This window comes from Camelina sativa, chromosome 3 (genome assembly GCF_000633955.1).
Source record: "Camelina sativa cultivar DH55 chromosome 3, Cs, whole genome shotgun sequence".
In the NCBI taxonomy this organism is placed as follows: Eukaryota; Viridiplantae; Streptophyta; class Magnoliopsida; order Brassicales; family Brassicaceae; genus Camelina; species Camelina sativa.
Genome location: NC_025687.1, coordinates 7372033 through 7391489, shown reverse-complemented (window position 1 = coordinate 7391489; position 19457 = coordinate 7372033). Strand labels below are relative to the sequence as shown.

Sequence of the window (19457 nt, the reverse complement as noted above, 5' to 3'; positions counted from 1 at the left end):
AATAAAATGAGGAAACAAGAAAATCAAAATGTAAAAACTATGAAAATATATACGTAAATGGTTAGATGTATATCTTTATACCTTGGGGAATGAAATAACCCCCGAGGATGGTATCTTGACGGGCAACATGAGTAGGGACATAATGAGTGCTTGGGTGAATCCTGAACGTTTCCCTGCAACAAGCTTTTAAGTAGGTTAGGTTTGGTATGTCTGATTCTTGCACAAGCCTGTCTTTTCCAACTACTTCGTCTAACTCTTTCATAGCCTTTTTGAGAATCTCGGGGTTGTTTAACATTTCCGCAAGTGTCCACTCCATGTTATTTGCCGGATTATCGATCGCTGCTATACAGAATTCCTATTACCAAAAACACCAAAAACAGGAAACAATATACCAAATCTTATAAGATTCTCAATACAACTTGTGTTCATTAATAGATTTGTTCATACAATATTGAATTTCTATCCTTTTGAATGATTTTAAGTTAAATAAAGAAATAATATTATGTGTGAAAACATGATCTAAACTACTGGTTTATAACATTATATCTGGTAACTTTAGTCAAATAATGTTTTAACATATTTTCCTTTACTAGAATTACGATGATCATCTTATTTAGTGTATATATATATATATACACTATATATGGTTACTATTTATTTTTATTTTTTTAACTTACAACGCATTGAGCTTTCATTTCGTCTGGCGTGACCACGTAGTTTCCTTTTTGATCTTTTAGCGTAATAAAGATATCAAGCCAATCTTCAACAGCAGGCTTACCACCTTTTGCCCTCCATAACTCGATCCTTTCGTCGATTATGGGATTGTTGTAACTACGAACAATATTACAATTCACTGTCACCCTCTCATCTTGACCATCAATATTCCAACCTTTAAACCATTTTTCCACATAGTCCGCGGGACTAAATCCCGGCAAACAGTATAGAGTGTTGTAAATAGCCTCAAGATGGTATTTTTCCGCTTTTCCAAGTCTCCCATCATCCGAAAAAATGTTTTCTTGCGTGACATGTCTCCTTCCAAACAGCATTCTCATGGTCGTTGCGTAACCATAAACCCTCGAGAGCTCTCTAACGTCGACCGTCTCTGACCGTTGATACATCGAGTGAACGTAAGCCACGAGATTATCCGCTTCGATGGTTCTTGCAGCTATCAACATGTTCAACGTTTTAACGGACATTAATTCCGTTGTGATCACTCTTTTCATTTTCATGAATTGTTCACCGTACGGTGAGATTCCCATTGACTTGTAATTGTCTCCGATGGTCTCCATGGTGAAAAGATTAGGCCTGTCTGCCAAATCAGCGTCTCGCTCTCTAAAAGCTTCCCTAGCGATCTCGTCGGAGTTTATGGTGATGGCGCGGATTCCGGCGAAGTTGAAACATGCGATATCAGTTTTTAGCTCTTTCATGGCAAGGTGGAAATATTTGGATCGAGGAAGAGTCATGTATAGCTCCGGTAAATTGCCGAGGATAGGCCATCCTCTTGGGCCAGGAGGAAGCTGGCGAGATCGGTCCTTGGTTTTTGTGCGGCTTGATAGAATTCGACCCAGTAAAGAGATTGATGCAGTGGAGAGGATAAAGACCAGTAGGATTTGAAAAGGGTATGGTAATGATGTGGTAAGGCTCCTTATCATCATCATCATGATGTTTGTGTGTGTATGTAGTGAGTTGTGTGCTCGTTAGCAATGAACACTTGCGATATTGGGAAATTGGTTGTTGTGTTAAGTATTTATAGATTGTATATATCATGCATGTGATGCTCAGGTGGGGTTTGGGCATATGGGTAGGTACTAAGATAATCACGTTTGTATATTTTGTATAAGTACGGATTGAAATTAAAAGCTTTATATATAGTTTGTTTCTAAACTGGGGTCGTTTTGTACTTTTAATGTAAAATTATATATACATATTTCAAATTTTATCCATAATATTTTTATTTATTAATTAGAAACATGAACTTATAAGTGTATTAAATAAGGATCTAATTTATTTCCTTCATTTCGAAGTGTCGTTTCAGATTGTTTTGTTTACTTATATCAAAAAAACAGTTAAATTTTATGTTTTATCATTTACTTATACATTATACAAATTTGTTCATTTGGTCAATACATTAAATAGTAGGGATGAAACTAGAAATTATATTTTACCAAATATTGAAATGACTCTTATTTTTAAATATATTTAACTGTTAACGACATTTATTTATTTGAGAATAATTAAGAGAATTTGGTACATCCGTACATGCTCTCTATTGTCATTCGAACCGACATTTATTTAAAACGAGCAAAAGTGTAAACTTGAACACTTTTCTCGATACATATGTATCGATTATGGAAATGTTAAAACAACACTTTACAACTAAACTAATAAAATATAGTGTTTTTTTTTTTTTTTTTTGGTCAAAAAATATAGTGTTTGTTATGAAAAGATATGTATGTGGGTCATAATTAGTAGTGTTGTAAATGTTCACCCAAACGACTATGTTAAGGATTTAAATGTAGTAAAATAAAACTTAAAATGGTAATGTTAAAACAACACGTTACAACTAAACTAATAAAATAAAGTGTTTGTTATCGAAATGTGGGTCATAATTAGTAGTGTTGCAAATGTTCAACCAAACGATGAAACGTCTATGTTAAGGATTTAAATATAAAATAAAACTTAAAAAGTTTAATAAGCTAGGGTGATTCTTAGGTGACAGAGATTTAGTCAACGACCAGGTTTGTATTGTCATAACCGTTATCTTAATAAACTATTTATATGCTAATTAAACACACAACAAGTTCATCAGAAAATTTTGGTTTGATGGTCAATTTTAAGATTATTTTTTTTGTGATTTAAAGTTTTGATGTAATTGTTTTATTTTGTTGGTGGGTTTGACTAAGCCAGCAATGAATTGTGATTCACTATAGGATGAAAAAAAGAACTTAGTCATGATGATTATTTCAATATTATTACACATTACACAAATGGAATTCTTATAACGGTGCATAACTACTAACCTCTAATTAAATAATAACTATTGATATTATGTGACATTATTTAGGTCAGATACTCAGATCACCCAATTTTTATCTATAGTTTAACAATGAGCTCTTTGTCCAAAAAAAAAAATGTTTAACAATGAGCTAAGCCAAGGAAAACAAAAACACGGACCATTACCAAAAAGTGTTGTTTAGCGAGAGGGAAAGCAACATAACGTTACGGAGTTTAACAGACAAACGACACGTAGTCTTTTCTCTGACGTCTTTCAGTCTTTCTTCTTAAACGCTTCAGGTGGTTCGGTTTCGTTGGAGATACTAGTGACGACGTTAACGCCGGCGAATCTCCGTCATCATTCAGCTCGCCGATGACTTGGTAGAAGCTCGGTAAATCCACTTGTGGCCTTGGAGGAAGATGTTTAATTGAATTAGATGGGCATTTGGGTATAGGGTTACTGGGCCTTGATAGAACTCGACCCATTATAGTATACAATCTGTCAATCTGACATAGGGGTGATGATGATATGTAACGTGCGTGATATGGTTGATGTTTGTTGTTATAGTTGTGAGAATGAGACCTGAGATGCCTCTGGGTTGTTGTTAATTATAGTATACGTTAATGGTATACGTTAATGGTAATTGTTGTGAATAACACTAATAATATAGTCAATCCTGCACGTGATACTAACGTGAATTTGGGATGCCTCTGGGTTGGCAACCACGTTTTTACCATAAAGTTTTCTAATTTTATATAATTTTATGTACGGTAGAATATCGTTAACGGACTGACGGTGAATTATCTAACTAAATTAATTAAGGGATCCACAATCTAGCTAGTATTTTTTTTTTTTTTTTTTTNTAGAAACATAACCGAAATCATTATCAATATTTTTTTAGTCAAGCCACTAATAAAAAATGGTTAAATGAAAAGATATCTTACAAAAAATAAACAAACTATATAATTTGGTAATCAAAAATATACTGTACTAGGAGATATCTTATGTTTTAAGCACGGATAACATTTAAAAAAAAAATTAATATAATAATAAAAATTATTGTTATATATTTTTAAAAATTATTTTGTTTGAGATAATATTTGTTTTAATTATTCTGAAAATCTATTAGTCTTTTTGAATACTAATTATTTTAGAATATTATAGTATTTTATTGTTTGACGTATATTACAATTTTATATTGTTTGTTTGTTGTATTTGCATCATTATTTTGTGAAATATGAAGTAGTAGTTTTAATATTATAATTGTGAACAAATAAAAATTATTACTTTATCATCTATATAAATTTAGTTTTACCAACCCGCCAAATGTGGAAATGTAAACACATATTTTTTTAGATTGAGTAGTATATCTTCGTTTTAAAAAATTCAAATCACAACCTATGCAGAAAAAATTCTGCATTTTACTAATCATAACTATTATATGAAAATTCTAAACAATTTGTAAATAAAATAAAGTAAAGATTATAGGAGAATCATAATTTGAAATCTTAACAAAATCTTCGAAATTTAGTTATTAAAATAATTATATTGTGTACTTGGATATAAAATCTTAGTTTTTGAAATTCTGATTGGTTTATATTTAAAAAAATAGATTTAGTAATTTCCGTCCATATTAAAGAGAAAAAATATTTCTTTTTTTATTTTTCTAGATTTTTTTATATTTGATCTGGCAGTGTTTTTATTTTTTTAATTAATTATTTTTATTAAATTAATTAACTAAGCTTAATTAAGTTTTTCTAATGGCAATTTAATGTAATTTTTTACACATTTCAAAGTTAGTTTCATATTTTTACTTACCAATTAATATAGGAGGATTTTCTGCAATTTTTAGTAAACACAATGGATCTGATTGGTAACGTAGTCAAAGCTGTAAGCTGTTACGGAATAGTGTAAAGCTGTAAGAAATAGTTGTACATAAAAGCTGTACAAAAAAAACTGGGAGTAAAACTTTTAATAAAGTTTTTGGTAAAAATTTTATGATTGGTAAAAATTGAAAACGGTACCACTTGTAAAGCTTTGTTTTGGTTACCAATCAAATCCAATACCTAATAGATAATAGATTCTGTATTAATGACTTGGGTAGGTAGACACGTTTATACAGGTAGACACGTTTATACAGGTAATGTGGAACGATGGCAGTGGTGTCATGTCCCCAATATTACTATATTTCTATCTACTGTAAGGCTTTATTTTTGAGTCTTTACTTTTTAGTGATTTTTTTCCTTTCTTTTTTCTGAGGATTCGCATTGTACCATAATCCTTAACAACATTTCAGATAAACACTATGTTTGGTATTTATTATGAAGTGACGGATATACAAAAGAAAAAGACGAATTAAACGACAAACAGTACGTCAAGCAACGAAACATATATAGAAAACGACTAAGCGTTGAGGAATACAACGGAGAAAAGAAACAAGGGGTCTTGTTTGATTCTTATTTGTATTTATTTAAAACATTGTCTTACATTTTTATTCTTTTTTTTTTTTTTTTTTTTTTGTTAAAGGGCATTCAATTAAAACAGAAGGGTAATACAATTGTCTTACATTTTTATTCCTAAGGATGGAATTTTGGATAAAGGTTTGGTGCCAAGCGTGGCTCAACGGATAAGCGAAGAGGTTTAGCCATAAGCAATAACGTCTCATCTTCCTCGAGGCTTAACGCTCCAAAATCTTGATGGAGTTTCAAGTTAAACCCTTGAAGAAACCTAGCCAACATCATGACCATCATGGTCGTCCCGACTTTAACACCGACGCAGCCACGTCGACCAGTGCTAAACGAGACAAAACGCATCTCTGTTTCCACCAGAGTAACCTCTTTTGTGATTCCGTCTCCTTGGAGGTGACGCTCCGGTTTGTATACCAATGGCTCTTCCCATATTTTAGGGTTCCGGCCCAGTCCAGGGCGACATACATGAACGTGGCTACCTGTCCAATAATCAAATAATTTCTTAATATTATATCGAAATACTGGTAGCTTAATCTGTTGGATCCAATATCAAATAGGTTTTGTGAAATCGCCACAAAAATATACAAAGACTAGTCTGTCACCCTATAAAAGCTAAAACTGAAAATTATTTTTTTTAAAATGAGAATCAAGAAAATCAAAATGTGAAAACTATGAAATATATATGTATCCACAAATGGTTAGATGTATATCTTTATACCTTGGGGAATGAAATAACCCCCGAGGGTGGTATCTTGACGGGCGACATGAGTAGGGATATAATGAGCGCTTGGGTGAATCCTGAACGTTTCTCTGCAACAAGCTTTTAAGTAGTTTAGGTTTGGTATGTCTGATTCTTGCACAAGCCTGTCTTTTCCAACTACTTCGTCTAACTCTTTCAGAGCCTTTTTGAGAATCTCCGGGTTGTTTAACATTTCCGCAAGTGTCCACTCCATGTTATTTGCCGGATTATCGATCGCTGCTATACAGAATTCCTATATATCAAACAACAAACGATTTATACATATATTTATTGATGTGAGTAAGACATATACCAAACCTTATAAGATTCTGACAACAACTATTAAAACAAAACGTTATAAGATTCTCACAACAACTAAATTTATTAAAATATGATTGAAACTACTAGTTTAACATTATATCTCGCAATAACGTATTTAACATTTCTTCCCTTTTCTATTTGGTCAGAATTAAGATGATCATTTTATTTAACTAGTGTAAATATCTATTTCTCTATAGATGATTACTATTTATTTATTGTCTTACTTACAATGCATTGAGCCTTGATTTCGTCAGGCGTGACCAAGTAGTTTCCGCTTTGATCTTTTAGCGTAATGAAGGTATCTAGCCAATCTTCAACAGCAGGCTTACCACCTTTTTGCCTCCATAACTCGATCCTCTCTTCGATTATGGGATTGTTGTAACTACGAAGAAGATTACTATTCACTCTCGCACTCTCCTCTTGACCATCAATATTCCAACCTTTAAACCATTTGTCCAGATAATCTGCGGGACTCAAACCCGGCAAACAGTAAAGAGTGTTGTAAATCACCTCAAGATGATGTTTTTCCGCTTTTCCAAGTCTCCCATCATCCGAGAATACATTTTCTTGCGTGACATGTCTCCTTCCAAACAGCATCCTCATGGTCGTTGCGTAACCATAAACCCTCGAGAGCTCTCTAACGTCGACGGCCTCGGACCGTTGATACATCGAGTGAACGTAAGCCAAGAGATTATCCGCTTCAATGGTTCTTGCAGCTACCAACATGTTCAACGTTTTAACGGACATTATTTCCGTTGTGATCACTTTTTTCATCTTCATGAATTGTTCACCGTACGATGAGACTCCCATTGACTTGTAATTGTTTAAGATGATCTCTAAGATGAAAAGATTAGGCCGGTCTGCCAAATCAATGTCTCGCTCTTTAAAAGCTTCCCTAGCGATCTCGTCGGATTTTATGGTGATGACGCGGACTCCGACGAAGTTGAAACATGCGATATCCGTGTTTAGCTTTTTCATGGCAAGGTGGAAATATTTGGTACGAGGACGAGTCATGAATAGTCCCGGTAAATTGCCGAGGATAGGCCATCCTCTTGGGCCAGGAGGGAGCTGGCGATATCGGTCCTTGCTTTTGGTGGGACTTGATAGAATTCGACCGAGTAGAGAGATTGATGCGATGGAGACGATAAAGACTAGTAGGACCTGAAAAGGGTATGGCAATGATGTGGTAAGGTTCATTATCATCATGATGATGTTTGTGTGTCTGTGTGTCGGGTGTGTGCTCGTTAGCAATGAACACTAGCGATATTGGGAGATTATTTGTTGTGTTAAGTATTTTATAGATTTCAGATCATGTATGTGATTCTGACGTGTGATTTGGGCTTATGGGTAGGTAACTAAGGGTAATCACGTTTATATATTTTGTATCTGATGTACGAACTGAAAAAGCTTTATATAGTTTAAATTTGTTGTTCACTGTAAGTTTATAAAAAAATTTCCAAACTTAGAGACATAAGTGCATTTATTAATGAAAGATATAATATACTCTCTTCGTTTTAAATGAAGTTTTTTATTACACATATTAAGTCATAGTCAGTAAGGGTCTGCTATATTAAACGCCATTAAAAATGTATACTACCAAAATGGATCTAAACAGAGATGGTTTTTTCAACTGAGAAAAAAAAATGAAACAAGCATAATCAATAAAATCATGTATTTGACTAGTATTTTCATACAAAATTATTAATTTGAAATCAAATAAAATTATAATTCTGAAATTTTGTAAAATGTAGTTAGTTTTTGAGGGTGGTTTTCTCTTTAAAAGAGAAAACGAATCACAACATGTCACATGTCCAAGAATATGATTAATGATTAAATTATCTCTGAAATAAAGTATTAAGTATAAAGGAATTTGGAATGGAGGAGACCATAATGAGCTCTTGGGTAGGTAAACCACGTTTAAATGTTCTGTATTGAATTTAATACGATTATAATTAGGCCTGGGCGAGACTTTCTAAAATACCATTTTTATAATTCATTTAAAACCAGAATAATATGAATTACATCAACACCGGTTTAAGCCTGCACGCTTTTAACTTTTTAAGACAATGCAACAAATCAGTCAAGAACATATAACTATCCCACACAAAAAAAAAAAAAAAAAAAAAAAAAAAAAAAAAAAANGAATAGAACAATATACCATTTTTGGCAAAGTATAGTCTGAAAAAGAACAAACAGGCGAGAAACACAACATAGAAACGACAAAGCGTCGAAGAAGAACATAACAGAGAGAAAGAACAAGGCGTCTTGTTTTTTCCTTTTCTCAAGGATGAAATTTTGGATAAAGGTTTGGTGCCAAGCGTGGCTCAACAGACAAATGAAGAGGCTTAGCCATAAGTAATGCATCGTCTTCCTCAAAGGCTCAACAGTCCAAATCCTGGATGGAGTTTCCAGTTAAACCCTTGAAGAAATCTAGCGAACATCATAACCATCATGATTGTGCCGACTTTGACACCAATGCAGCCACGTCGACCGGTGGTAAACGAGACAAAACGCATCTCTGTTTCGACCAAAGTAACCTCTTTTGTAATTCCATCTTCTTGGAGGGTGACGCTCCGGTTTGTATACCAATGGATCTTTCCATATTTTAGGGTTCCGGTCTAGTTTAGGACGATTTACATGAATGTGACTACCTGTCCAAAAATCAATAGTTTCTTATATATAGCGCAAAATTATATCAAGATATTGGTAGCTCAACCGATTTGATGTTTGACGTATAAAGGTACGGTGATTAGATCTAAATTTCAATACATTTTGAGGAGGATCAAGCTCTACCACACACAAACAAAATTAAAATTAGGGACCCTATTTTGCAAATTTGTATATAACTGTAAACTACCTATATCTCATAAAGTTAGTAGGTAGTTCTTTTTACCTTTGGGAATGAAATAACCCCCGAGGGTGGTATCTCGACGAGCAGCATGAGGAGGGACATAATGAGTGCTTCGGTGTAACCTGAATGTTTCTCAACAACAAGCTTTTATGTAGTTTAGATTTGGTATGTCTGATTCTTGTACGAGCCTGTCTTTTCCAACTATTTCGTCTAATTCCTTCAAAGCTTTTCTAAGAATCACCGGATCCTCTAACATTTCCGCAAGTGTCCACTCCATGTTATTTGCTGGATTATCGATCGTTCCTAGACAAAATTCCTGTAATAAAACATCGTAACACCTCCAATAACAGTTTCTCAGTGGACATCTAAAGATTTTTTATAAAAATTTGAAGTATAAAAAAGAAGCTGAGAAACGTCTCAATTTTATCAAAAGAAAAACTAATTTTTTTTTATCAGTATGATATATATATATATATACTAGGATGTCGGCCCGTGCGTTGCTGCACGGAAAAATAGATTACATTGTTAATTTCACATTTCGAGTGGAAACTTTATGGTAATTCTTTAACTGTGTAGTAGAAAAGTCATAAATAATGACTAAAATAAATCAACCAAATTAATTAAATAAAATTTTTGTTGTATATATAAAAATCGATTCAGTGACAATAAGAAAATAATGATAAAGATATATAAATCAAGGCTTGATGAATCACACTCAGATAATCAATTTTGAAAGATATTCACATATAATAAAATTTAAATCATTATTCTATCTAAATTTACAAAAAAAAATAAGAGAAGCAGGGAGAAAGAGCTCATAACTGCAAGCCTGCAACCAACTAAATGGAGTAAAAAGATAAATCTACGAAAATTATTAATCACAATCAAATAACTAAATTAATAGTTAGAAGATATGATCGATGTATGTATTAGATGGAAAATGACACCAAACAAAAGTTAGATGAACGAATCAGTAAATAACACAATCCAATTTAACAAAGATAAGTGAATTAATGTTGAGTAAAACATTGAAAGAATATAATACTAATAAATTTTAAAACTTGGAGGTGTGAAACAATACTAAAAAAACAAAACTCTTTTCAAAGTCCCATCAAAATCTGTATACATATAAAAATAAAGAGGTGTGAAAACAAAAATGTATGAAATAAAAAGATGTGAAACAAAAATGTGTGAAAACTACCAAATGCAATCATTGAAAGCTAGGGATACAACGAAGAAACACAAATGTTGGATCAAAACATTGCAACTTTTGAGATTATTAATAAATCTAACTGTTAGATGAGACAATAAAAACCACCCACAACTAACCCGCTATTTCATTAGCTGATGGTAATTCATATTGACGTTTCCTCTTATCATATCCTACCATATGGATTTTCAGTTCTTCATCATTCCTGCATTCATAATGATATCTACCCTTTCTAAATGTTTTGGCTATAATATTATTTTCATCAAGCATGTTTATTAGAGCTAACAAAATTTGCTCATCTACTATTTCTTTCCCATCTGGAAATATAGATAACCTATTTTTCAACTCATTAGCGGTGTCAGATATATACAATTGTAAGAATTTAGGTTGTTATCCATCCAATGGTAGAAGTGACCCAATACTATGATAATTTTCACCATGCACTTTAAAACAAAAAGGACCTGCTGAGTTTGAAATTGAATGTCGGCACCCATAGAACACATAGAGAGCATTACAAAAGTTTTTTCAACGAAACGGAGGTTCTTGAATGTTAGGCAATTTGACACGCCTTTGTTTACAACATATTATAAATAAAGGTCTTTTCATTTGGCGATCCTTTGCAGTACTTTCCTTAGGCCATACTAAAGCATCACAATCCCCACACCTTATTAATTGATTTCGTTTGGATTCTTTTGATGACATAGGTTGTTTACCTACATTCAGTTAAACCAATTTGTTTATTAATTACTTACATTATGTTTTTGAAAATATACAGATTACAAAGTCATCAAAGAGCAAATAAGTTACCTTTAAAAGATATTTTCTTTCTAACTTGATTTGTCATTTGAATTTTCTGATTTTTGTCTTTTCTTTCTCGAATTTGATTTGTGTTGTCATAAGTATGTCTGGCTTTTTCTTCGGCACTCTCTATTTCCATGCAGAATGCTTTTATATATTATCAAAATGTATGATATCCAAAAAGTAAAAGAAAATAAAATTTCCACTAAAATTTCTAATAAACTTTACTTAATTTTTAAAATAAAAAACTAACCTGGATCATTTATATCCAATGGACATCCTTCATAAAAAAAAAGATTAATACATTTATACCATATTTGTTAAAAAAAATTTAAATATGTTAAATAAGACAATACAAGAACATATATAAAATTATACCATGTTTGTTAAAAAAGTTTGGCTTATTCGTGTCTCTAGCATCACTACATGTCATCATGTCTCTCGTATCTCTTTTTCAATTTTTCTGGGTTACCATCGCTGAGTTACCACGGGTCGGGTCTTACTCCGGGCGAAGAAGATGACGTTAATGATATTTTTGTTTTTCTGGATGGTATTGTCGTGCAAGAGAACATTACAAAAAAAGAACTATATGACCACATGTATTACATTCTCTACAAAATAACAATCTTAACAATGGGCACGATAGATATGTCGGTTTTAAATTCAGGATAAATACTAAACAACGTGTTGTGATGCAAACTCAAAGGAGTCCAGAGTGAAGATTGATGTTTTTTAAGCTATTCATTAAGAAAATTAGCCTTTGTAAGCCCAGCGTTGAGAATACTAACTAACCAGTTGTAAAAATGTGATATGTTACGGTTTTGACTCACTTTGACCCCGTTTATTTGATAGTTTTGTAGTTGTTTGAGTCCTTTTCAGGTTATAATAAGAGGCTAGGAAGCTAAAAGCAAGGATTGGAACAGCAGGAGCAATCGGAGCAGAAAAGAGTTGAATTGGAGCAGAAAAGCTGATTTTAGACCCAGGAGCACATGCTCCCGATTTCCGAGCACATGCTCCCAACTCTACGGTTTCATGACGACACGTGGCAAGCATCTAGGCGCCGATTCCCTGCCTAATTCCCCTTATTTTAGGCGATCCTTTGTGAGAGAAAGAGGGCTGAGATCGCTTTTTAATAGGGAGATTTGAATTTGGAATCTTTCCTTATTTTTCTCTACTTGTATGCTATTTAACCTAGGGTTTTTAGGAGAGAGGGATATACCTTTTTCTTTTGTTTTTGAGCGACGTTTTTGTGAGAGGGAGAAGAGCGGCTACCTTGTGAAGCATTCTCTGAACCCTTTTTATTTTTATGTCATTGAATTTCTCATCTTTTGCTATGATTCATTTCTCTATGTCTGAGTAGTTTTCTTTGCTAGATTAGGGGTTTCAAAAGGGGTTTCATGGGTTAGCAACAGAACACAAATAGGGCTTTATATAATCGATTGTCTTCACTATTGTTAGACTTAATGCTTAGGTTGATTTGATCACCCAATCTATGATTCTAGGTTTATCTATTCATCAAAAGTGTAATAGGTTGCTAGAAAAGACATTAGTGGGCAAATTATCCTAGACCTGCGAAAGTTGATGTGTAGGTGATTTGTGAACTTATCATTCCTGTTCTTTAATGCTTGTCTGCGATTCTGGGCTCAAACGACAGTTTAGGGTTTATGGACCGCCGAGCATGTGCTCCGGATGTCTGAGCACGTGCTCCGCGTTTCCGCACAGAATCGATCAGATAGAGTTATTGATACCACGACAGTGGATCAGTTTATATTTATGTTTGAGTTCTAGACTGGTACTTAATCTATGCCCTGAATAGTTGTTTAGTTGCTATCTCTGAAATTCCCGAGAATTACCCCTGATCTAGTGTTTTGCTTATTGCCTTTTTATACCGTTTTAATCGCGTTACTGTTACCAAACAAACCCAACTTTGAATTGTCTTAGCTTGAAATTGAACCAATAGAACCATAGAGTAAAACTTGGTCTTCGTGGGATTCGACCCCTAAGTACTACTTCTTTGCTGTGCACTTGCAGTAGGAAAATAGGGTTTAAAACTCTGTGTATCAAGTTTTTGGCGCCGTTGCCGGGGACCAAATTTTTACCTTTGGTTTTCGGCGAAATTACTAGACTAAGACCTTACTGATTTGTCTTTCTGCTTCTTCTTTGCGTGTGTTTCAGGTGCATGTCAAGAAGATCTACAAGAAGAAACAACACCGAAGAACTAGTTGCTTTGTCAGCCGCAGAGCTCTCTTTGGCAGAAAGAACAAACCGCAAGAACAGAAAGTTTCAATCCGTCAACATGGGTGACAACAGAAACAATGAGGATATGGCTGCCGAGTTGCAGCAACTTCGACAACAGTTGGGGCAGTTGCTCCGTGCTCAACACGAAAGAGCCGCGCCGCCACAACCGTCCATTGGGGACAAGGACAACCCGCATGTGTTCTACACCAACCGAGCGGCGATTGTTCCTCCCACCATCCCGAGACAAGATTTTGAGATCAAGCCACAGATGATCTCTCTAGTGAAGCAGCACCTATTTCACGGTCTCCCAGCTGAGATTCCGATGGACCACATCGAGAATTTTGAGGAGATATGTAGCACCACTGGTTCAAATGGGATACCGCCAGACTTTCTGAAGTGCAAGCTCTTTTCCTTCTCTCTTGCGGATAGAGCTTCACGTTGACTGAAGTCATTGCCACCTGGGTCTCTGACATTATGGGAACAGTGTAGATTTGCGTTTCTGGACCATTTCTACACCAAGGCTAAGACCGCTGCCTTGAGGAACAAGATTTCATCGTTCCAACAGCACACTGGAGAAGCCTTCTGCGAGGCTTGGGAGAGGTACAAAGAGTACCGTAGAGAGTGTCCGCACCATGGATTCAGTGATGAACAGATTCTGGGCATTTTCTATGATGGAGTTAACTGGGACTACAGAAACGCTCTCAACTCGGCCAGCAATGGGGATTTTATGACAAAGTCTAAGGAAGGAGCCTATCAGTTGATTGAGAACCTAGCTGCAAGCTCCAGCAACAAGGCTCCAGAGTATGACAGGTCCGTGAAGGTCAACAGTGTCGATACGCAAAAGATTGACGAGTTGACAGCCAAGGTGAACCTTCTTCTGAAGGGAAGCCAGAAAACTGTCCATTTTGTCGATGAGACCGGAGACATGACGCTAGCTCAGGAGATTTGTGATGGAGAGGATGAAACGATGGAGGTTAATTATGTAAGTGGGCAAGGTTTTATGCAAAATAGGGGTTTCAACCCGAACTACAAAAGCCATCCGAATTTGTCCTATAGAAGCACCAACGTGGAGAATCCTCAGGATCAGGTGTATCCGCAGCAAGGAGCTCAGAATCAGATGGGTTATCAGAAAACCTTCTCAAACAACTTCCAAGGCAAACAGTTTGTGCCCACTCAAAACCGTTTCCAAGGGGGGAACCAGCAGGCATATACAAGCGCTCAGCAAGCACCGCCTTTCACCAACCAGCAGTTGGGATCTTCACCTGCTAGCAGCTCTCAAGATGAGCTGAAAAACATGATGCAACAACTCTTGGTGAATCAACAAAAAGCTTCAGTGGAAATCAACGCTAAGGTCGATACCATGTACAATGACCTTAATGGGAAGTATGAGGCAGTAATGTCACATGTGAAGAAGCTTGATGTTCAGGTTGCACAGACTGCTGAAGCCGTGAAAAGAACTCCTGGGACTCTGCCCGGAAAAGGGGAAGCAAACCCGCGGAACGAGTATGTCAATGCGATTGAGCTAAGGGGAGGAAAGAAGTTACCCCCTAGAGAAGCACCATCCGCTAGGCTTGACAAGGGCAAGGGTATTGCTGAAGAATACCTTCCTCAACATGCTGCTGAGACTCCACCGTTGAGTCAAAAAGAAGCCGAAACATCCGGCGAGCATGTGCTCCCACCCAGCGAGCACGTGCTCCTGACTCCCGATCAGACCGTTCCTACTGAGGTACCTCCTGCACGCGTGTACACCCCTAGGGTTCCTTACCCTGTTCCTCCTAAGAAATCTCGCAAGGATTTGGAGGATGCAAAGTGCAAGGAGATGTTGAGAGAATTGACGGTAAAACTACCCCTAGCTGATGCTGTTCAGATGATACCTGCTTTGAAGAGATATGTGAAAGGGTTTGTTTCTCGGAGAGTGTCAGAGGAAGAGAACATGATGATGGTTTCAAGAGAGTGCAGTGCTGTGCTGCAAAACAAAGTGCTAAAGAAGAGAGATGATCCAGGGCGATTTGTCTTATCCGTGAGAATCGGTAAAACGATTTTTGCAAACTCCCTCTGTGATCTAGGTTATAGTGTGAACCTTATGCCATATTCAGTGGCTAAAAGGCTGGGATACATGAAGTTCAAGTCTACACGGATTTCGTTAGTATTCGCGGATAGATCCACCAAGCGCCCCATAGGAGTGTTGGAGGATTTACATGTCCAGATAGGGGACACGCTTATACCAGCAGACTTTGTGGTTCTGGAACTTGAAGAAGAACCATGTGACCCCCTGATCTTGGGTAGATCATTCTTATGAACAGCTGGTGCGCTTATAGATGTGCAAGGGGGAGCGATCGATCTCCAGCTGGGGGATATGATCGCAAGGTTTGAGATGAATAAGCTGCTCAAGAAACCTATGATAGATGGTCAGACTTTTGTGGTTGATGATGGTTCAGAGGTTGCACATGAGGTTACCGATGAAGTTCTCACTCTCGACCCGTTGGAGGTTGCCTTGACAAAGGCAGAGGGTAAGTATGGATTCTTGAATGAGGAAGCTGATGGTTTTACACGCATTTTGGATGCAGGTACACGGTTCCAGCAACTGGTAGCTTACGCCAGCCTAGACGATGAGAACCAATCAGGGGAGGAATCCGCCGAGGGAGCACCTGCTCCGGATTCCGGAGCACATGCTCCGGTAAAGTCAGCGGACGGTCCTTGGAGCGAGTTAAGAGCTCCAAAGGTAGAGCTAAAACCACTTCCAGCCGGGCTAAGGTACGCGTTCCTAGGTCCTAACTCTACATACCCCGTGATAGTGAACTCTGAACTAAACAATGTAGAGACCGCTTTGCTCCTTTGTGAACTTAGGAAGTATAGAAATGCTCTAGGGTATTCACTAGATGACATCCCAGGAATCTCACCAGAACTTTGCATGCATAGGATACATCTAGAAGATGAATCAATGACTTCGGTAGAACATCAGAGGAGGTTGAACCCGAATCTAAAGGATGTTGTTAAGAAAGAGATAATGAAACTTCTAGATGCGGGTGTAATTTATGCTATTTCTGATAGTTCCTGGATTAGTCCAGTTCATGTAGTCCCTAAGAAAGGTGGAATTACAGTGGTTAAGAATGATAAGGATGAGTTGATTCCTACTAGGACAGTTACGGGACATCGCATGTGCATAGACTATAGAAAACTTAATGCTGCGACCCGTAAGGATCATTTTCCTTTGCCGTTTATTGATCAAATGCTTGAGAGATTGGCTAACCATCCTTACTACTGTTTCTTAGATGGCTATTCAGGTTTCTTTCAGATCCCAATCCATCCCGACGATCAAGAGAAGACCACCTTCACATGTCCTTACGGCACCTTTGCTTACCGCAGAATGTCGTTTGGCTTGTGCAATGCACCAGCGACCTTCCAACGATGCATGATGTCCATTTTCACTGACCTGATTGAGGATATAATGGAAGTTTTCATGGACGATTTCTCCGTCTATGGGAGCTCCTTTTCCGTTTGTTTGTCTAATTTGTGCAGGGTGTTGCAGCGGTGTGAAGACAAACATNTGGAAGAAATGCCACTTCATAGTCAGAGATGGGATAGTGTTGGGACACAAGATTTCTGAAAAGAGGATTGAGGTTGACAAAGCCAAGGTTGAGGTGATGATGAGTTTACAACCGCCTAATTCGGTAAAAGGGATCCGCAGTTTCCTTGGCCACGCCGGTTTCTACAGACGGTTCATTAAGGATTTCTCCAAGATAGCAAGACCACTTACCCAGCTGTTGTGTAAGGAAGTGAAGTTTGATTTCGATTCTGCTTGCTTGGAAGCCTTTCACACGATCAAAGGAGCTTTGGTTAGCGCTCCGATTGTACAACCGCCAGATTGGGACCTTCCCTTTGAGGTCATGACTGATGCGAGTGATTATGCCGTGGGAGCAGTTCTGGGACAGAGAAAAGACAAGAAGCTGCACGTGATATACTATGCCAGCCGCACCTTGGATGAGGCTCAGTGCAAGTACGCTACAACCGAGAAAGAACTTTTAGCGGTTGTGTTTGCTTTTGAGAAGTTCCGATCATACCTTGTTGGTTCCAAAGTGGTTGTTCACACTGATCATGCAGCATTGAGGTATCTACTGACCAAGAAGGATGCAAAACCAAGGCTACTCCGTTGGATTTTGTTGCTTCAAGAGTTTGACTTGGAGATTAAAGACAAGAAGGGTATTGAGAACGGAGTTGCAGATCACTTGTCAAGAATGAGGATAGAAGAAGAGCTACCCTTGGATGATAGCCTTCCTGAAGAACATGTTTACTCGATCGGCATCTTTGATCCCGCCGAGCACATGCTCCGCCTGGGAGCACATGCTCCGAAAACCCCGTGCAAGGCAATCGATACCAACAAACAGCCGAGTTTTCCTTGGTTTGGAGAGTATGCAAACTACCTAGCAGCAGAGAAAGAACCTACTGAGTTTGTGGGGAACAAGAAGAAGAAGTTCCTAAAAGACATAAGGCGGTATTTTTGGGATGAGCCTTACCTCTATAGGCATTGCTCGGATGGTGTTTTCAGGAGGTGTGTGACTGAGGAGGAGGTTCCTGGAGTCTTGTTTCATTGCCATAGCTCACCCTATGCTGGACACTTTGCTACTTTCAAAACCGTGTCCAAAGCTCTTCAAGCGGGTTATTGGTGGCCTACCATGTTCAGAGATGCGCAGCGGTTCGTGTCTACTTGCGACACATGTCAGAGACAAGGGAACATCAGCAGGAGGAATGAAATGCCTCATAATTTCATCTTGGAGGTTGAGGTATTTGATGTTTGGGGAATTGACTTCATGGGACCTTTCCCGAACTCATTCGGCAATGAGTACATATTGGTGGCTGTCGATTACGTGTCCAAGTGGGTAGAAGCTTTGGCCAGCCCCAATAATGATGCAAAGACCGTGCTCAAGATGTTCAAGTCGGTTATTTTCCCATGGTTTGGTGTCCCACGGGTAGTCATTAGCGATGGTGGATCGCATTTCATTAACAAGGTCTTTGAGAGTCTTCTCAAGAAGAATGGAGTGAGGCACAAGGTCGCCACCCCCTACCACCCACAAACAAGCGGCCAAGTTGAGATCTCTAACCGGGAGATTAAGAGCATTTTGCAAAAAACAGTGAACACAACAAGGAAGGATTGGTCTCAGAAGCTAGATGAGGCTCTATGGGCTTATAGAACCGCCTACAAAACACCTCTGGGGACTACACCGTTTCACTTGGTGTATGGTAAGGCGTCACCTTCCTGTTGAGCTAGAGTACAAGGCTGCTTGGGCAGTGAAAATGCTGAACTTTGACACTAAGAGCGCCCATGAAAGGAGGAAGATGCAACTGCATGAGCTAGAGGAGATTAGGCACCTCGCCTATGAAAACTCAAAACTCTACAAGGAGCGTACCAAAGCCTACCATGACAAGTGGATCCTCACTAGGACCTTTGCTCCTAATGATCAAGTCTTGTTGTTCAACTCTAGGCTGAAACTGTTTCCCGGAAAGCTAAGATCACGATCGTCCGGACCCTTCACCATCAAGGAGATTAGACCATACGGGGCTGTTGTGTTGCTGGACACAAAAGGAGGAGAATTTGTGGTGAATGGACAGAGGCTGAAGCCGTATCTTGCTGTCTCTGAGCATACAAGGGGTGAGACCGTCGCCCTAGCCGATCCTCCTACTGCCTAAGGAGCTTTCGAGTCAAGCTAATGACTTAAAACAAGCGCTGGGTGGGAGGCAACCCACCAGGTATATATTTCTGAGTTTTTCTTTTTCTTTTTAGGATTTGTTTCTTCTCTTTTTGGTTTCAGGAATGTTGGAAGAAGACGCGGAGCACATGC

At 37.5% G+C, this 19457-nt stretch overlaps 2 protein-coding genes and 1 pseudogene across 2 annotated transcripts in view; all 3 read right to left on the bottom strand.

Moving 5' to 3' along the window:
* LOC104775492 (dihomomethionine N-hydroxylase-like) overlaps window positions 1–1695 on the bottom strand; it is a 3804-nt gene extending 2109 nt beyond the window's left edge. Inside the window, exons 1-2 of the mRNA XM_010499521.2 lie at window positions 678–1695; window positions 82–355 (exon numbers count right to left, since the gene is read on the bottom strand). Coding sequence (XP_010497823.1) covers window positions 82–355; window positions 678–1661 — 1258 coding nt within the window. The 5' untranslated portion in view covers window positions 1662–1695. The remainder of the gene's footprint in view (window positions 1–81; window positions 356–677) is intronic.
* LOC104775479 (dihomomethionine N-hydroxylase-like) lies at window positions 5370–7803 on the bottom strand. Its single transcript, XM_010499517.1, has 3 exons — window positions 6752–7803; window positions 6182–6455; window positions 5370–5942 (listed from the first exon to the last, which is right to left on the bottom strand). Exons 1-3 carry the CDS (start codon window positions 7727–7729, stop codon window positions 5572–5574), a joined length of 1623 nt encoding a protein of 540 aa, XP_010497819.1. The 5' UTR covers window positions 7730–7803; the 3' UTR covers window positions 5370–5571.
* The window catches only part of LOC104778737, a 17083-nt pseudogene continuing 6297 nt past the window's right edge, over window positions 8672–19457 (bottom strand).

Excerpts from the sequence above, each read along its gene's own strand:
- LOC104775479 (XM_010499517.1), bottom strand. The coding sequence starts at position 7,729 with ATGATGATAATGAACCTTACCACATCATTGCCATACCCTTTTCAGGTC. Across the intron at positions 6,456-6,751 it reads AAATCAAGGCTCAATGCATT|GAATTCTGTATAGCAGCGAT; the intron begins GTAAGTAAGACA and ends TTTGATATATAG. Across the intron at positions 5,943-6,181 it reads GGGTTATTTCATTCCCCAAG|GTAGCCACGTTCATGTATGT; the intron begins GTATAAAGATAT and ends ATTATTGGACAG.